Source organism: Misgurnus anguillicaudatus, chromosome 3 (genome assembly GCF_027580225.2).
Source record: "Misgurnus anguillicaudatus chromosome 3, ASM2758022v2, whole genome shotgun sequence".
NCBI lineage: Eukaryota > Metazoa > Chordata > Actinopteri > Cypriniformes > Cobitidae > Misgurnus > Misgurnus anguillicaudatus.
The window spans coordinates 16631118-16650711 of NC_073339.2; the positions used below are offsets into that span (position 1 = coordinate 16631118).

The 19594-nt window shown below is 35.6% G+C and overlaps 1 protein-coding gene across 1 annotated transcript; it reads left to right on the forward strand.

The window, feature by feature from the left end:
• Window positions 1-456: 456 nt before the first annotated feature.
• Window positions 457-17632, forward strand: p2rx3b (purinergic receptor P2X, ligand-gated ion channel, 3b). Its single transcript, XM_073862443.1, has 12 exons — window positions 457-583; window positions 856-992; window positions 6413-6477; window positions 6579-6655; window positions 6878-6971; window positions 7104-7181; window positions 8983-9124; window positions 13264-13400; window positions 14040-14133; window positions 14258-14323; window positions 15269-15346; window positions 15450-17632. Exons 1-12 carry the CDS (start codon window positions 463-465, stop codon window positions 15576-15578), a joined length of 1218 nt encoding a protein of 405 aa, XP_073718544.1. The 5' UTR covers window positions 457-462; the 3' UTR covers window positions 15579-17632.
• The last annotated feature ends 1962 nt before the right edge of the window (window positions 17633-19594 follow it).

The window sequence follows — 19594 nt, forward strand, 5'->3', positions numbered from 1 at the left end:
GCTGTGCTCAAGTCTCTTTCTGTTGTTTTGTTATGGATAGGCTATGAATGCTTATGTACAGTAGGAGCTGTGGGGAGTTTAGCTTTGCGTAATTTAATTGTTGCACTGTATTTTAAGTTGCCTGGTGGCATCTTCTAAGAGAATCAATGTAAATGGCAAGTGTGAAGAAAGGATAGAATAACAGGAGGAGAAGGGGAGGGACTTATAGTGCTAGAGAATGGCCAGTATGAAAGGACCTCATCTAAAGATGTGGAGACTTCTGATCCATCAGGAAAACATATAAGGAATGTCATGGAAAATACTTTTTGGCTTTTACTGACTTGTGATTTAGATTCACACACCTAAAGACACTGGATAAAGCATTTGGACTGGCTCTTCACCAGCATTATATTGTTATTTAAACATTTTTTCACATACACAACTGGAGTTTAATTTTTGTGAACACGGACGTGTGCTGGAAAGATGTGGAGCTGTATAACAGATTTCTTTACGTATGAGACGACCAAGTCCGTGGTGGTAAAGAGCTGGACCATAGGCATCATCAACCGTGTTGTCCAGCTCCTCATCATCACATACTTCGTTGGCTGGGTGTTTTGAGGCTGCATTTTTACATTGCTATAGATATAGAAATGTTTTGTATACAAGATCATCATAGATCTATATATAAATATGCTATGTATTTTGGAAGAGAAACTATTAAGCATGTTTCATCAATTGATGATTCATTAATTACATTGTAATAATGAAGTAAAAAGCACATTTTTATATTTTTGTAATTAGTTTGTAAAAAGTTTTTGATAAAAACAATACATTTTTTTCTGTTCTATATTTTTCTACTCTACATGACTCGCCTCAGCTGGGTGTTTCTGTATGAGAAGGCATATCAAGTGCGAGATACAGCCATCGAGTCATCAGTGATGACTAAAGTGAAAGGTTTTGGAGAATATAATAACCGGATCATGGACACAGCAGATTATGTGACACCTACTCAAGTAAATCACAATTTACTGTTTTATTATATTAAAATATTTGTGTGTATATGTGCATGTGTGTGTGTACAGGCTATACATGAATATTCACAATTATAGTATAATATAAACGTCATATCGTGTATGGTGGAGTTGTTTAGTAAATCATGTAGCACTCAGCATGGTTATTATTTGGCCGTGAGTACATGCAGCTAGTCCCAGCCATTCAGATATATAACCTAAATAAAACAGCATGCAAGTGTGATACAGGTACTGTAAAGGCATTTATTTCAAGTAAGTTTAAGTAATATCAAGTACATTTAAGACAAAAATTGACCCAAACTTTGCTATGCATGTCTTCTCCTCGAAAGAAAATAGTCCCAAAAGCGTTCTTAAATGTGTAGCTGGACACTAATAGCCAAAGCCAATCAGGAATGAATCGATGGTAATGTTGTCACTCTGTTCGACCAATCTAATTCAAGCATCAGAACTAATGCTACGTTTCAGACCATTCGGATTTAAGACATTTCCATTAATGTAACATTAATGTAACAAATGATTTAGTAACATCAACATTGTTTAGTAACAATAAAAGAGCGTAATTTCAGACCTCATTTCCGGGTTGAGGTGGGAAATATCGGCTGCATGGAAAATATTGGCTGTGTCTGAAAGCCTTGCTGCCTCATGAGACAATGACTTCAGAGGCTACTCCGAGAAACACATTCGGGCAGTCGTTATAGGCAGCGTAATGGAATTCTGTTTGAAATACAAACAGAAAGCGCCTTTGTTATAACTAATCCCATATTTGAAAACTACAATACTAATTTCTCACTAGAAATGCAATTAAAAGGTGTTCAAAGTACAAATATAACCTTATTTACATCATATTTGTGATCCAGCCGCTTTCTTGGCCGCCATTATAATTTTTCGAACTCAACCAGGCTCGACCAATCATATTCTCCGTGCACACATGCACACATATAATTGTGGAACAGTACAACAAAGGTATCTCAGGTGTAGTGGCGGCCGGTGACTCATTTATCCGAGGGCGCTCGATGCAAAGTTCGTCACAGCATGTATGGAGCCCGTCATGTGTGTGTGGTTCGTAATTTCAAAATCTGTGTTCTGCGCGTCGAGTGAATCTGTGTGCATCACGTGTCTTGTCAAAATAAGTGCCTGCTGCAGATGCGTCTAAAGGGTTTATGATAAAAGAGACGCTTATTTTTGACTTAGCGCCCCTCAGATAAGCAGTCATGGGCCGCCACTGCTCAAGTGCCTCATATATTAAATACTGTGTAGAAACCAGCTTAAATTTGATCTCATGATAAGTTCTCATAAGTGCATAGGTGTGATTCATAAAATAAACGTATGCACAGAAAACGTACGTTTAGATGTGAAATCTATAAATAAGGAAAAAAAACTGCAGCAATCAGACAAGCATACTGTAAGTACATATGTCTGCTCAGACCCTGACGTGGCACTGAGCAGTTTTCCACGTCAAAGACAGTTTTTATATATATGGACTTTGCAGTGGATTTTTGCATACGCACACTTTACGATCAAATCTATGTGTACACACGGTTTATAAATAAGGCCCCAGGAAACTGTCTAGAAATAAACCTACACTGCAAAAAATGATTTTCAAGAAAAAAAATTCGATGAGCAAAACGACCCAAGAAAATAAGTCTAGTTTTTAGAACAAAAATATCAAATTTAAGTGATTTTGTGCATAAAACAAGCCAAACAATCTGCGAATTCTAAGAAAAAATCTAAGAAAAATTTGCTTACCTCATTGGCAGATTTTTTTGTTTGTTTTATGCACAAAATCACTTAAATTTGATATTTTTTGTCTAAAAACTAGACTTATATTCTTGGGTTGTTTTGCTCATCAAGAAAAAGCATCTTAATTTTTAGATAGATTTTTTAGATATTTTTACTGAAAACAAGACAAAAATACTAAGATTTTTTTTTCTTGAAAATCATTTTTTGCAGTGTAACATTGGGTTCGGACATGCCTTGTAATGTAAATCGTAAATTTGAGTTGTCTGAAGCTTAGCTTAACCAGGGCTTTATCATTTTGGGGGAATTAAGCAAAGTCTGGACATTAATTGCCCCAACAATGCATACATTTTACTTTATCAGAACGGTTGCTCATGTAATATTAGGTGTACAATAAACATAACATTTCTCTTTAAAACCATTTTTATTGCAGTGTTTTTGAAATCGTTTACAATCAAGCCACCAAAATACAACCTAATGACTGTTCACTACGTAACATTATAATCACTAACGTAGCGGACTCATGGAGAATACATACGATTTCATCATTTTTGGTCATGACTCATGAGTAATTAATTAATGGCTTGGCATCATCTGAAAATAATTTCTTCATTCAATGTTTAAAGTGAATAAAATAACCTTAACAGCATAGTTCCACAACTAATAACTTTGTTCTCTCTCACCGGACACGTGCGCTTCATGTTTTCTACTTATCTGGTAATAAATTCAATACTCCAGCCGGGGCCCCCACAGCCTACGGGGCTCCATACATTTGTGTGGTTTGCATGGTGGTTAACACTACTTGAGCAAAACCACACGTAACATCATGTAGCATCTCGATGTGGTTTATGAGGACGCTTCCTGTATCCTGAAAAACCAAATGCTTAAAAGGATTAGGGCTGGGGTTAAGGATAGAATTGTTTAGCTCATAAACCATTACTCCTTTAGAATGTTACCGTAACTATATGCCAAGGCGTGTTTGTGCGAGTGTTTGGGTTTACTTAACCAGAGGAATTCTTAAACTTTTTACTGGGGAGAAAAATTTCCAAGCACCCCTTAAAATTCTACCAGCAGTGTTGGGTGTAACTATTTATTATAAGTAATTAGTTACTGTAATTTAATTACTTTTTCCTTGAAAAAGTAAAGTTAGGGATTACTCTTATTTTTCCATTAATTTAATTAGAGTTACTTGTGGTGATGTAATTGAACTTAAAGGAACAGTATGTAGGATGGTGGCCAAAACTGGTATTGCAATCACAAACCTTGTGGCTAAAACTGGAACTGCAATCACACAACTAGTGGCCAATACGCAACATGACAACATAAACATCAGTTGAGGGCTGCAACTCCACTTTTTAAATGACAATATCCTTGCCAGGCCACTGATGTCAGTGATATAAATATTTGAAATGAAAATTAATTCTTAATGTCTATGACATATCAGAGCCATTTTATGATTAATTGATATACATTTCTTACATACTGTTTCTATAATACTGTGTATGGACTGTAGAACAATTATATATATAATACAATAGTGGATTTAACATCAACATTTAGGGGTGGTTTTGTGGACAAGGATTAGCTTAAACCAGGACTTAGCTTTAGTTTATTTAGGAAATATATATCTAGTTTTAACAAACATGCCTAAAACATTACTAGTGTGCATTTTGGGGCAAAACAAAGGGCACTGATGTATTTTAAGATATTTCAGAAGATATGTCAGTGCAAGTTGTTTTTAGTTTGGACAGCTCTTACATTTATATTAGTCTAGGAGTCTAATCCCTGTCCGGGAAACCGCCCCTTAAAGTCTAACATTAAAATGCATGTTTTTTGTTTGTTTCCTTCTTACTTTAAATACTTTGGCGAGTTAATAAGAATGATGGTAACACTTTAGTGTAGTTTCTAATTCTCACTACTAACTGGTTGATTATTAGAATTAATATTACTGAGATATTAAACTTAACAACTACTTTACTAAGTATTAATTAACAGTAATTAGGAGTATATTGAGGCAAAGTAGTTAGTATAGTTAGTTAATAGTGAAAATTGGACCTTAAAAAGTGTGACCAGTATAATTTGTGTACTTTTATGATTTATTCAAGCCGTTTCAAACCTATCTTTGTACACAACAAAATTACGGGTTTTAAAAGTACACTGCTGGTGTTTACTATATGAGAACTATCACCAGACCTGGTGATACCCATATATACACCAGCAGATTTAACACTGGTGGTTTTAATGTGCATTATTAACTAAATAGAATTTAGAAAGTAATAAGTAATCATTTTTGGAGAGAGTCATTTGTACAGTAATCTAATTGCATGATTGAAGATGTAATTAGTAACTAATTACTTTATTTGAGGAACCTATAACACTGTCTACCAGTTATTAATTCTTACCTTGAAGCAAGAATGAGAAGGTTGGGAAATCCCCTTCTTAATAATATAACACAATTGTTTAATTTATAACATTATTTAAAGGATTAGTCCATTTTCTTTAAAAAATCCAGATTATTTACTAACCACCATGTCATCCAAAATGTTGATGTTTTTCTTTGTTCAGTTGAGAAGAAATTATGTTTTTTGAGGAAAACATTCCAGGAATTTTCTCATTTTAATGGACTTTAATGGACCCCAACACTTAACACTTAACTCAACACTTAAAATGTTTTTAAACAGAGTTTTAAAAGATTCTAAACGATCCCAAACGAGGCATAAGGGTCTTATCTAGCGAAACGATTGTCATTTTTGACAAGAAAAATAAAAAATAAGCACTTTTAAACCACAACTTTTCGTCTATCTCCGGTCCTGTGATGCGCCAGCGCGACCTCATGTAATACGTCATCACGTCAAGAGGTGACAAATGACGAATGCGAAACTCCGCCCCAGTGTTTACAAGTGTGGTAAAAGATGACCGTTCCGACATTGTTGTATGTGGAATGATACTAATTAACGTCTTTGTGTCAGTTTATTGTTTAAAATGGTCCGCAAATGTGCGTTTCATATATGTAACACGTGGCCTTTCGCCGTCATTACACAATTACGTGAGGTCGCGCTGGCGCTTCACAGGACTGGAGATAGATGAGAAATTGTGCTTTAAAAGTGTATATTTTTTATTTTTCTTGTAAAAATGACACTCGTTTCATAGATAAGACCCTTATGCCTCGTTTGGGATCATTTAGAGTCTTCTGAAACTCTGTTGAAAAAAACCGCCAAGTGTTGAGTTAAGTGTTAAGTGTTGGGCTCCATTAAAGCCCACCAAAATGAGAAAAATCCCGGAATGTTCTCCTCAAAAAACACAATTTCCTCTCGACTGAACAAAGAAAGACGTTAACATTTTGGATGACATGGTGGTGAGTAAATTATCTGGATTTTTTAAAGAAAATTGACTAATTCTTTAACAGAACACCTGGTTAAGCATTGAGGACCACTAGGGGTCCCCTTTAGGTGTGTGTGGGGGCCATATTTTACGGACACATTTGTACTCAAATTGAGCAAACATGAGCACAACCTTTTTTTGGGATGTCCTTATTTTCAAAAATTTGAAAGGGTTACTGAAAGCGGTTAAAATGTACACTTTTTATATTATAGTATAAGACATTATGTATATGGAAAGTCCCCAGTGTGTAACCTAACGTATGCGTGTGTCTGTTTATCCACCAGGGGGCGTCAGTATTCTGCATAATTACGAAGCTCATCACAACAGAGAACCAAATACAGGGACACTGTCCTGAGAGTGAGACAAACGTTCAGTGTGTTCTGCAATGATCTAATAAGATGAATGTATATGAATTTTGCTGTTTTATTGATGGATGTCTGTCTGTGTTTCTCCTGAGAGTGAGATGAAATTCAAATGTGAAACTGATGATACCTGTATGAAGCTGAAGTCAAAACCTTCTAGCAATGGTAGGAGTTTATATATATATATTAGTTTTTTTGTCTGTCTCTTTGTTTCGAAGACAAACTACACCATTTACTAATGGATTGGATTACGAGTTAAACACAGAAACTTCCTCCCTATAGTTCAAAAGGTTGAAGAATCAAATGATTGAATTCATGACCTTGGTTTTGTTATGTCATGTTATGCTATGTTAAAAATGAATCCCATTGGTTGTGTATCACTTCAAGGTTTGCTGACTGGACGATGTGTAAACTTCAGTGCTACACAGAAGACCTGTGAAATCAAAGGATGGTGTCCCGCAGAGATCGATGATGTTCAACCGTGAGTCCATCTCTGATACAGAAAAAAAGACTGGATAGATAGATGGATGGATGGATGGATGGATGGGTAGATGTGTGTATGGATGAATAGAAAGAAGAGTTAATGGCATAAATGTTTCTCTTTCTCACTAAGGGACCCCATGATGGAGGTGGAGAACTTCACAATTTTCATCAAGAACAGCATTCGTTTTCCCCGTTTCAACTTCACAAAGTAATAACTAACACAGACTGAAACACTCATTACAAGCATGCACTTTAGGACATCAGCACCTATAGACCAATTCGACACCCACCCCCAAAATTTCTTTTTTTATGCATGTAAGAATAGGAATGGCAAAAAATACTATCGCTGAAGACGCCATTTGTAGCTAAATGTAGACGTTTATGTAAACGGTATGTAAACGATATCGGGAAGACTATTCCAAAGCTCTACCTCGTTTGGTGGATTTTGCTATCTAAAAAAGTTTTGCAATCTGAAAACACTGCAACTGTTCTTGAGGGGCATGAGTTCGTGTTGATTCATAGGACAGAGTTGAAGAATGAACATATAATATGTTTGCAAATTTCATAAATGCATTACTACTATGGTGAGATGGGATATTCAGGTCAAGTGATGTCTGTTTATTTGTTAATATCTTTTTCTAAATGGAAAATCTTTGGTTAGTTTCTGTGGGGTTCCAGGGATGCTTATCCGTGGCAGCTTTTAGTGCCTTTTTATAACAGGAAATACTATCTTTCCTCATGAGTCTAAAGACCTATAATTGAGTTTGTTTCCATTTGCGCTCAAGTTTACCCATTTCTCTCTTTAGAGTTTGTGTGGTACGATAGTGATATACTTTTCTTTCTAACCTTTTTTTAATTTGATGGATGCAACAAATTTATTGCATTTGAGAATAGAATGCTTATTAACTAAAGGTTAGATCAGTAATGCAAGAGAAACGTGTTAAACGGTCTGGTGCTGGTAAACTATTAAAAAAGCAGTCGGAGAAAGCATTTGGACAATGATGCCAATCTAATTTTGTTGCTGACACTTGACACTTTCTGCCACCAGGTCGGCTCTGTCCACAAAATCACGTCATCGCTGTTTGCAAACACCAAATGGGTCTATGCTGCAAAAGAGACCCAATTGAAATTGATAACTGTAACCCAGTGTGCGAAAACTAAATTAATTTAATGTGATTTCCTGTGTAAACCCCAATGCTCAATGTAATTGAATAGATACTGTGGCATGAACTTAAAGGAGCTGTATGTAACATTGACATCTAGCGGTTGGACTTGGTACCGGAGTCTAAGTTCAGTATATTGGAGATATTTTTTTCAGGTTGCCAGACACATACAGGAGCGCAACTGATAATGGAAAGCATAGCATAAGTTTATCTGCTCATTTATTTTATATATTTGCATTGTTTTTGTTGTTTGCAAATTACAAACCCGCTCGTCTGCATTTTTAGGACTCAATCTGTGGCTAATTTTGTAGGTCACATTTATGGGCCGTTGCGGTCTAATTTAAGCTAACGGGATAACTGGCAACCAAGCTGTTAAAATACAATATATTGGGTAAATTGGCAATGGGCCGGATCACACAGACCAAAACAAAAACAGAAATTCCTCATTTAACTCATTTAGCGTAATATGAGGTTAACACGTGATATGACCTTGTTGTGTCTTACGGTGTACATATAATAATACTTCATAATATAAAGAACATTCTGTTTAAAAATAACCTTGATATCTTAATAATATTGACTGTGTAAATGAATCTCAAAGATTCAAATGACAGTAATGTAAAATCAATAATGACACTTTAATGCCCCCTAATCTCATAATCAGATTATGAGACTTTAACCTGGACTCAGGGTAACAAATACCAAATCTATTTATATTTATGAGTGCTACCAATACCCCTGTTGTAGATTTTGAATGTAATGTAATGAATATAATTGCATTCAAAAATGCTATTATAAATAATATCTCTTGCTTGTATGTCAAAGTTCTTTCTCTTCTCTCAACAGGGGAAACTTTTTGCCATCCATCAATAGTTCCTACATAAAGCAATGTAACTTTGACGTTGAGAGGAACATGTATTGTCCCATATTCAAAGTGGGAGATGTGATTCGGTTTGCCCAGCAAGACTTCACCACTCTCGCTAAAAAAGTAAGATTTTCATCTTTTCATTTTCTTTTAATTCCCTTAGCGCAGGGGTTCTCAAACTGGGGGCCCTGAGAGGGTGCCAATGGGGCCCCAGTTTAATGACATTTTATAAAATACATCAATTTAATTCATAAATTTTGTGTATTTTAACCTCAGAAAATTAAGGCTGCTAACCACTATATGTGCCATGTCTTGTTATTGGTGTGACATAAAAAACACTTTTTGGAAAACTGCACTTTGCACAATGTTTGAAAAACGCTTTGGAAAAGGGAGTCGGGCCTACTACCTAAACACACTTGTAGCCAATCCGCAGTAAGGGGCGTGTCTACTAACCCACATCCTTGCCGGGGTTGCGTATGTGTGGGGCGGGTCTATCAAAAGAAGGTCCAGATTCTATTGGGGTATGGGCGTGTTTGTTTAGGTGATTTCAAATGTCAACATTGGCTTTCAAACATTATGCACTCCGCCTTTAAAGGAAGAGTTCACTCCAAAGTAAAAAAATAGCCCATATTTTACTCACCCTCAAGCCAAGCCAGTTGTATATGACTTTCTTCTTTCAGTCGATCACAGTTGGAGTTATATTAAATAGTAATATTTTGGCTCATTTTAAGTTTATAGCATTGGATGGGGTCCCAGTTTTAAAGCTCCAAAAAATGCATCCACCTTAAAAAAAAACAAATAAATGTGGCTCTTAAATGTCATCTGAAATGAAGGAAACTTTATATTTCAAAATTGCCATTCACCAAGACAATTAAAGGATAATTCCGGTATTTTACACTTTGAGTCTCATTTCTGGTTTGTTTTGGATGAACTACAGTGATGGACACAGAAATTTTGACAATGGGTCGTGTCTTGAGTTTTTGACTCGTTTAGAAGCGTCTCTTGACTGCTTTAGAATGGAAGTCAATGGCCATGCACAAACATGTCATTAAAACAACACTTAACGTTCATTTTCAAAACTGTACTACTCACCGAGTGGTTCGTGGTGTTCGTTGATGATTAAAAACAAGTTGTGTAGCGAAATACAGTTTCTGTCGTGTTTTATTTGGCATTTTGTAAAATTCCATTGACTTCTCTGGAAGACTCATTACTCGCTGATATATCACTCCGCCGCCGGGAAACAGAAAAGGGTCTGTTTGTTTTTACATGTGGTTGTAGTTTTTTCGCTCGGTTTCTCTCGATTTTTCCCATATTGGTAGGGCTGGACCAGAATATTCGAATATTTGTTCCGTGGGTTGACATTCGATTTTCAGTTTTGAGATTCGAATATATATATAAATCATTTACAGCGTTAATGCAGAGCTTTTGCCAAGCAGGAAGTGCGCTTCACGCTCCCGCTCTATAGGTGGCGCAGACAGACCAACATCCATAGCCAACAGCCACCAAACGGCACCAGTGTGGAAGAGATCGCCTTGAACGTAAAGCGCGCTTCCTGCTTTGGCATTTACGCTAATAGTGTTGTAAATAACGTTCAGTTTCTTGCAAAAACTGATTGATTTGCTTCACAAGATGTCAATATGTCACACAGAGTTATGGGGGATTACTGTTGTATTGGATATATATGCTTTAGCTCCTAAAGTGTGCGGATCGGTTGACTTGCATGACGGAGCACCGGGGTTTCTGCAAAATATCTTCTTTATTTTTCTGCTGATGAAAAAAACATATTGGATGGTGTAAGTGTTATAAATAAACTTGATTTTGAAAGTATACTACCGTTTTATTACAGTTTGTTGGACTACGTTCATTCATGCTTCAGACTCAAATATAGAGTGGAAGTATATACGCGGTTGTGAGGTATCTGAAAAAATAGTTCCACTATAGCAAATAACACGGATTGAAATCATACATTGCGCCAATATATTTGTTTTTAATCATCAACGAACACCACGAACCACTCGGTGAGTAGCACAGTTTTGAAAATGAACGTTAAGTGTTGTTTTAATGACATGTTTGTGCACTTCCTTTCTGAAGCAGTCAAGGGACGCTTCTAAATGAGTCAAAAACTCAAGACACGACCCATTGTCAAAATGTCAGTGTCCATCACTGTAGATCATCCAAAACAAACCAGAAATGAGACTCAAAGTTTTAAATACCAGAATTATCCTTTAATTATTTTATGGATTAGTTTTTAATAAATTGATGCGCTTTTGAAGCTTTAAAAATGGGGCACTGTCCAATGTAAGCTGAAAAAAGCCAAGATATTATTTAAAAAGCACCTATTTCATTGCTAAAAAAACAAATTTTTTTGTGTATTTGGTATAATACAATGTGTTTGTACGGTTTATGGTAAAAAAAACACATTATTTTCCACATATTGTAGATTTTGTGGCTCCAGATCTCTTCCTGAAATGCACGGATTTGAAAAGCGCTGTGTCCTTAAAGGATTAGTCCAGATAATTTACTCACCACCATGTCATCCAAAATGTTGATGTCTTTCTTTGTTCAGTCGAGAAGAAATTATGTTTTTTGGGGAAAACATTGCAGGATTTTTCTCATTTTGATGGACTTTAATAGAGCCCAACATTTAATACTTGACTCAGCACTTGACGGTTTTTTTCAGCGGAGTTTCGAGGGACTGTGAACAGTCCCAAACGAGGCATAAGGGTCTTATCTAGCAGGGCGATTGTCATTTTTGACAGGAAAAATTAAAAATATGTACTTTTAAACCACAACTTTTCGTCTAGTTCCGGTTCAGCGCGACCTAACGTAAATGCGTAGTGACGTAGGGAGGTCACGTGTTACATATATAAAACGCACATTTGCGGACCATTTTAAACAATAAACTGCCACAAAGACATTAATTAATATCAGTTGACATACAACAACGTAGGAACGGTCCTCTTTCAGACACTTGTAAACACTGGGGCGGAGTTTCGCGTTCCTCCTCTGTGACCTCTTGACGTCATGACGTATTGCGTGGGGTCAGCTGGCGCATCACGACTGGATCTACATGTCGAGAAGTTGTGCTTTGGAAGTGTATGTTTGTTGTTTTTGTTGTCAAAAATGACAATCGTTTTGCTGGATAAGACCCTTATGACTTGTTTGGGATTGTTTATAGTCCTTTGAAACTCTGTTGAAAAAAACTGTTAAGTGTTGAGTTAAGTATTAAATGTTGGGCTCTTTTAAAGTCCATTAAAATGAGAAAAATCCTGCAATGTTTTCCTCAAAAAACATAATTTCTTCTCGACTGAACAAAGAAAGACATCAACATTTTGGATGACATGGTGGTGAGTAAATTATCTGGATTTTTCTTTTAAGAAAATTGACTAATCCTTTAATTGGCCAGCTAATCTGTACGTTGTGATTGGCCTGAATACCTCTGACATCAGCCGGAAGTGTGACGCTCTTTACCATGTTTAAAAGATTTGTGCACAATGCAATGCTAACAGAAGTTGAACAAGTAGTCCACTTTAAAGATGGGGCCCATTGACTTACCATAGTATTTTTTTCCTATTATGAAAAGTCAATGGACAAAATCTTTAAAGTGGACTACTCCTTTAACTTACAGGATATGAGTTAAAGCGGGAGGAATTATGATAATGTCGGTCTTGTCTACATCACCACTCCCAGGAAGTAAACTGTTGCCTAAAATCCATGTGTTTGTTGTAGTACAAAGAAAGAGATTTTACGTTGGAAAATCGTGAATCGGACCATTGGTGCTTTGTAACATACTCTGACTGCTTTTGAGAAGAAAGTCACCCCAAAAATGAAAATGCTGTCATCATTTATTCACACTTATGTTATTATAAACAAGTTTTTTTTTCATTCTGTTGAACACAAAATGTGCTTTTTTATAAATGATGGTAAGCTAAAAATCAACCAATATTTTATCTCACCCTAAAAGATATAGTTCACCAAAAAATGAAAAATCTGTCATCATTTACTAACCAAACAGTTGACAGTATCCACTGACTTCCATAGTAGAAAAACAAATACTATGCAAGTCAGTGGGTACTGTTAAATGTTTGGTTAGTAAACAATGGCATAATTTTCATTATTGGGTTAACTATCCCCTTAAGTGTGAGTAAAATATGGGATGATTTTCAATTTTGGGTGAACTATCCCTTTAAGGACAAAGTCAAATTAAATTTATGAAAGTTATCCTTCTCTCACTGTCTCTCCTGCTGTCTGTTTCTTCTCAGGGGGGAGTAATAGGAATAAAAATAGCGTGGTTATGCGATTTAGATAAGAAAGATGATGAGTGCAAACCTCACTATTCATTCACTCGCCTGGATGCCATGTCTGAAAAGTCCACGGTCTCGCCTGGATACAACTTCAGGTACTCTAACCCTCTTTCCACATTTCATCTTTAGTGTAGTTAAGGCTGCTGAAGTTGGCAGACCTTTAGTGATACAGTATATAGAGGTTATGCACGTGACGTCACCTTCGGCGAAGTGACTGCGGTTACGCCCACTGAGTGGCAAAAAGTCTGAGCCACAAGCTTAAAATGGGTCTAAAATGGGGGAAGTTGTTGTGTGATCGACTGTGCAGACAGATTCAACAAGAATTTGTAACGATTGTTTAGTAGCATTAGGCAGGAAAAACATACATGTCGGGAAAAGAGAGGTCTGGTCACATGACAAGGTCCCCGCATTAATGGTTGTTTGGCAAGTTGTTAGGGTTGCTGTCAAGGCCAACTAAATTCAATTTAAGCTGATAACTGTCCCTTACACTGCCATTTTCTTTTAAAACCCAGCCATTATGTTCAATGTTTTGCCACTCATTCTTTCGGGGCAGGTGCGTCTTCCTGCAGGTTCACATGTTAAAGTGACATTGATGCATACCTTCTATATGTTTTAAGCGGTTATGCCAATTCCTGATTCAACATACTGAACAGTCATGAAAAAGTGACACCTAAAATTACATTTGTACTTTATCGAACCTGTATTTGTTAATATGTCGATATGTTTGTCTTCAGGTATGCCAAGTATTTTAAAATGGAGAATGGGACTGAGTATCGCACTTTGCTGAAAGCTTATGCCATCAGATTCGATGTGCTGGTTAATGGAGACGTAAGTTAATGTGTTTGTGATTTTGCTTGTATTTCTGTAAGCTAGACATTTAGGAAACAGACTGACTGTAAATCTGTGAATCACAGCAAAAATGACTCATTCGATTTCTGTCGCTCTTTTACAGGCAGGAAAATTTGACATGATCCCAACTCTAATCAACATGGTCGCGGCCTTTACGTCTGTGGGTGTGGTATGTGTCTTACTTTACTACTATACAAATCAAAATGGAATATTTCTCTAATAATTTAATCCCTAATACGCTCCTAGTTTTCCATTTACAATAATGGCCCTTGGGGTCTATATGACCCCAAAATTGAAGCATAATTGTAAGAAAACATACATTTTCAATATTACAAATAATATATATTTTTTTCTACTTACATTAATGTTGTGTTTTGAGAGATTTGAAGTACTTTTGTACCTGTTTATCACTAAATTCCTCAACTACACCATTAACTTGCCTGAAAAATATCACATTTTTATGAAAATGCACATAAATTATGATCTAAATTTGATTTAAATTATTTGTAGATATTGATCTTGGTGTTGAAATCAGCCATCTGTTTTTAGAAAAAGACATAAAAGAATTACAGTTTAGGAATTAAATCATTTCGACCAGCAGATGCCCAAAAAGACACATTCGTTTTACTGGATATGGGCAACTGCTCACATCACTACTTTAGTGATACATTTTGTGAATTTATATTTATATAATCATAAGAAAGGACATTAAAAATAAATATTATTTCAAATATATATATTTTGTAGTTTTTTATGCATTTTGAAATCTCTGTTTTTACAAAAAAAATGTGTAAGTGTGTGTCTGTGTGCTGGATTTATTGATATTTATTTTTTGACAAATGGAAATTTTTTTTTGCATTTCCCATTCATTTTTCAATTGGGGTCATATTGACCCCAAGGGACAGATTAATAAAAAACATGTACATACCTTTAGAACAACCGAATCAAGCCCAGTTTTTTGTGTATGTAAAAATATATTATTTAGAAAAATACAAAATTATTTATTAAAGTTATTTATTGTTAATTATTATTAACGATTAAGATTATACATAATAGCTGCAGAATTTAAAGAGCAAAACTGACACTTTTTCATAACACTCCTATGGAATTTTAGGGCACAGTGCTTTGTGACATCATTCTACTGAACTTCCTGAAAGGAGCAGATCAGTACAAGGCCAAGAAATTTGAAGAGGTTTGTTTTATTTTTAAACCCATCACTAACAACGATAATTGATCTTTGTCACTATCATCATTTCTCATATAATAATTTCCTCGCTTTCTTGCTCTTTTTCTAGGTATCAGATTCAAGTATTGAGCATTCAAACTCATTATACAGGAGCAGAGACCAAAGCCTACAATCTGTCAAACCTGATGAGAAGTTCTCGAATGATTCTGGAGCGTTTTCCATTGGACAATATGGTTAATATTGGCTGATCGGCACTTGGGTGATACTTTATTTAATACACTTCCTATGAGCTATAATCTGTCTCATTATTCAACCTAAAAACTTCCACCTAGAACGAGTGCTACCAAACTTTTGATTCATTTTTTTAATATAAATTCTTCTATAGGTCACATCTTAGATACTTTATTTAATGTAAACCAACTTCATGTATTCTTAACATAAATAATAGTTTAATAATAAAAGTCGCCTTCCTTAAAGTCTCTGTAAAGTCAATATTGAAAATTGTTTCTAAACACATTATAAATGTGAGAAATGTGTTCCTGAAACACCAAAAAGACTGTAAACTATGTAGTACTGAATTGCAGAGTTATATTGTTAGTTTTTCACCATTTTTGGGTTTAGTATTATTTGGGCAGGGTTAAAGCGCATGGCCCCGCCCCTAACACAATCGCGAGCATCCATTCAGGTTGTAGTTGTATTTGAAACGGCAGAGTGGGCGTGGTTTCAGCTCTGACAGCGGACACGCCCCCGCCGATTAAGAGCAGAGAATACTGCCTACTTTTCCAAGATTTTGATAACTTATTTTATAAAATGTGCATTTTTCCAGTTTTCAAAAATAGTTGGGTGCTTAATTACACATTTTTTATGAGGTGTGACAAACTTAATATCTGACTTTACAGGGACTTTATTTTCAACCCAGCATTGGGTCAAATAGAGGTGATCTCAGCCCGCTGGGTTGTTATTTAACCCATGCTGGGTTCTTTCAAGTCAACCCAAAATACTGGGTTGTTTTAACCCATTGTTGGGTCAAATATAAACATTTTCTGGATTAATTTCAGCCCAGCTGCTGGGCTCATCCCTTTTTGACCCAACACTGGGTTAAAAACAACCCAGCATTTTTAGAGTGCATATATATTACATATGCAACTGATATTTTGTTAATAATACTGTTGTATATGTAAATATTTAAATTCTGCTGTGTATGTTTATTTGCATGACCTTTCATTTACAAAAGAAATACCAGTTAATGCTTAGGAATGTTTGCTAACTGCTGAGTTTTATAGACACCCAAATGCTATTAAAAGGCACCTACTATGTAAAATCGATACAAGGTGTATGGACATGTGTGTTGGCAGTGTGTGAACACAAACACCCTACGATGAAAAAAGTCTTTGTTTTTTAATCCTCATTAAACCAAAGCAGTCTCGTTTTGATTTTCTTATCAATATGAGGTCACATTGATAAAGCCCCGCCCACATACAGTCCTGCATTACAATACTTTACCCCATTAGCGAGTTTTACTCTGTCCACTATATACTATTGTCTCAGACTATATTAATCAGATCTATTTGAACTCAAAGTGCTCACTGTCTGTTTGTAAGAAAGTGAGGAGCTGTAGCTCATTTGCATTTAAAGGTACAGACACACAAATAGGGTCATTTTGGACATGCTATAATAAATGATCTGTGGGGTATTTTGAGCTGAAACTTCACAGACACATTCTAGGCACACCTGAGACTTATATTACATCTTGTAAAAACGCTATAATAGGTGCCCTTTAAGCCACATCATTTTTGTAAACGTACAGTTAATGTAAAAGAGCAGCAAATGGCGATGGTCACAATACTGCATGATTAAATGTAACAGTTACACACATTATTGTATATAAAGTCAATAAGTAATTTTTGGCTGTACTGTACATATTGATGCAGGTCGGCTCAGGGCAATAAAACGATCTATCTATCTATCTATCTATCTATCTATCTATCTATCTATCTATCTATCTATCTATCTATCTATCTATCTATCTATCTATCTATCTATCTATCTATCTATCTATCTATCTATCTATCTATCTATCTATCTATCTATCTATCTATCTATCTATCTATCTATCTATCTATCTATCTATCTATCTATCTATCTATCTATCTTAACTTGTAATTTTTTGGTTTCAGTGTTTCAGGGTTGTATGCTAAATATGTAATCAGTAGTTCAATCCTGTTTTGCAAATTGTGTGTGTTATATACTGTTAAAAATAATTAAACATAATGCTATTACACATCAATCCTGCAGAATTGTGTGATCACTATCACAACCTGCACATCTGGATTGGGGCCTTGGATTGGTTGTTGATGAAATATGTTTAAAAATGAGTTTCAATCACATTTTGCCTACATTTCTTGAAAATGTCACTTTTTTCAGTCTGGTAAATTTGTCTGGACGGTTTGAATCATATAGATGCCTGGTGAGCTCTTAAACATCTGTAGTTACAGAGATTGCGTGGAAATGAACTGGAACTGTAAGTGGAAGAAGGACAAAGAGAAACACTGAAAAAAGATCATAATTCACATTAGGACATTATACAAAATAAGGTAAAAATAGATTCACATTCTTAAAAATGCTAAGTTATTGTCAAACCAGTGTTTGGTCATAAGTGACGAAACGAGCCGGTTGGGTAGTAATTTAACCTATGCCGAGTAACACAAAATGCTGGGTTGCTTTAAATATGAACATTTTCTGGGTAATTTAATACAACTGCTGGGTTTGTCCTTTTATAACCTTGAAATTACATGTGAACATTGATTAACCTGTATGTGCATTACAGGACTGTACTGTACATTAATCTATCAATATAAATTTGGAGAAAGTACTCTTACTCTTAAGAGTAAGACCCAGTTCTTTTTTCAGTCCTCTCAGACCCTTTCTTGTTCACATCACAACTTCATAAGAACTCAGACCCCAGCTTTCTATACAGCAGTTTATTTTGATACATTGTCAAAACCACACGCAAAACGGACCGGGACCTCATTGATTTCACATATCAAAAAGAAATCGAACCACAAAAGAACCCAAAAGCGAACCGTACTCAGACCACCTCCAGACGTGGTCTGAGTTCGGTTCCCTTTTGGGTCCTTTTAGGGGGGTCTGAGATCACTTGGGTTGTTCACATATACACCCTGAACTGCTCTGAGAGCGTTTGGAGGGCTCAAATGAACCAGGTGTGAAAACACCCTGACTTTCCAACATATTGATGTAAAATATTAAAAGATGCACGTTATAGGACCTGGGATAGGAGATTTACCTTTATGTGAATCAAATTGGGTCATCCCTTTGAATAATATAGTGCACTTAATAGAAAATTAATAAAAGAAACTCTTAGCAATGTCTAGGATACGACAACACAAGAGCTTTGAAATGCATTTAGACCTTAATGTTTCAATTCACACATAGACTTTCTTATTGAATAGGAGAATATATGACTGACTTTATTTAATGCACACTAAGAGATGAAGCATCTATAATACAAACATGGGCCAAAAACTTTGGTTGGCTCTTCGGCAATACAAGTCTTAAGGTTTCTGAATGTTTATGTATCAAGATGAGAATACATGTAAGGTAAATTGTGACATCATACTACTATATCCCTTGCATTGTAATATAAAGAAATACGACAAACTGAAAATTCCAAACAAGACAATGATGATTATAAATAAAACACAGCATAATGCTTTAAGTTTACGTTATAATACAGATATATCATGATAGCTCCTGTAAATCAACTGGTAAAGCATGCTGCTTGCAACACCAAGGTCATAGATTCAAACACATACCACTGTAAACAATTTGCTGTAATTCTGCAGCTGGTTGCCAGCAACCCACTGCAGAAGACAAAGACCGAAAACGTTCCATGCTCATTCAACCCCGAACAAGCCGTTGCCAGCAAACAACACAAATGCAAAATCCACAGCAAGCCACTGGCAGCTAGTTGCCAGTAATACCCAGTAATACTGTAATTTCTACAGAAATTTTTTACAGTGTGTAAAAACATTCTGTAGAAATTACAAAATTACTGTGTATTTCTGGCAACTAGCTGTAACTTACTGTAGATTTTACATTTATGTTATTTACTGGCAACAGCTTGTTCAAAGTTAAATGAACATGAAACATTTTCAGTCTTTATCTTCTACAGTAAGTTACTGGCAACCAGCTGCATAATCACAGCTATTTTTATAAAATGCACAGTCACTTTAG

Excerpts from the sequence above, each read along its gene's own strand:
- p2rx3b (XM_073862443.1), top strand. The coding sequence starts at position 463 with ATGTGGAGCTGTATAACAGATTTCTTTACGTATGAGACGACCAAGTCC. Across the intron at positions 993-6,412 it reads ATTATGTGACACCTACTCAA|GGGGCGTCAGTATTCTGCAT; the intron begins GTAAATCACAAT and ends TTTATCCACCAG. Across the intron at positions 9,125-13,263 it reads TCACCACTCTCGCTAAAAAA|GGGGGAGTAATAGGAATAAA; the intron begins GTAAGATTTTCA and ends GTTTCTTCTCAG.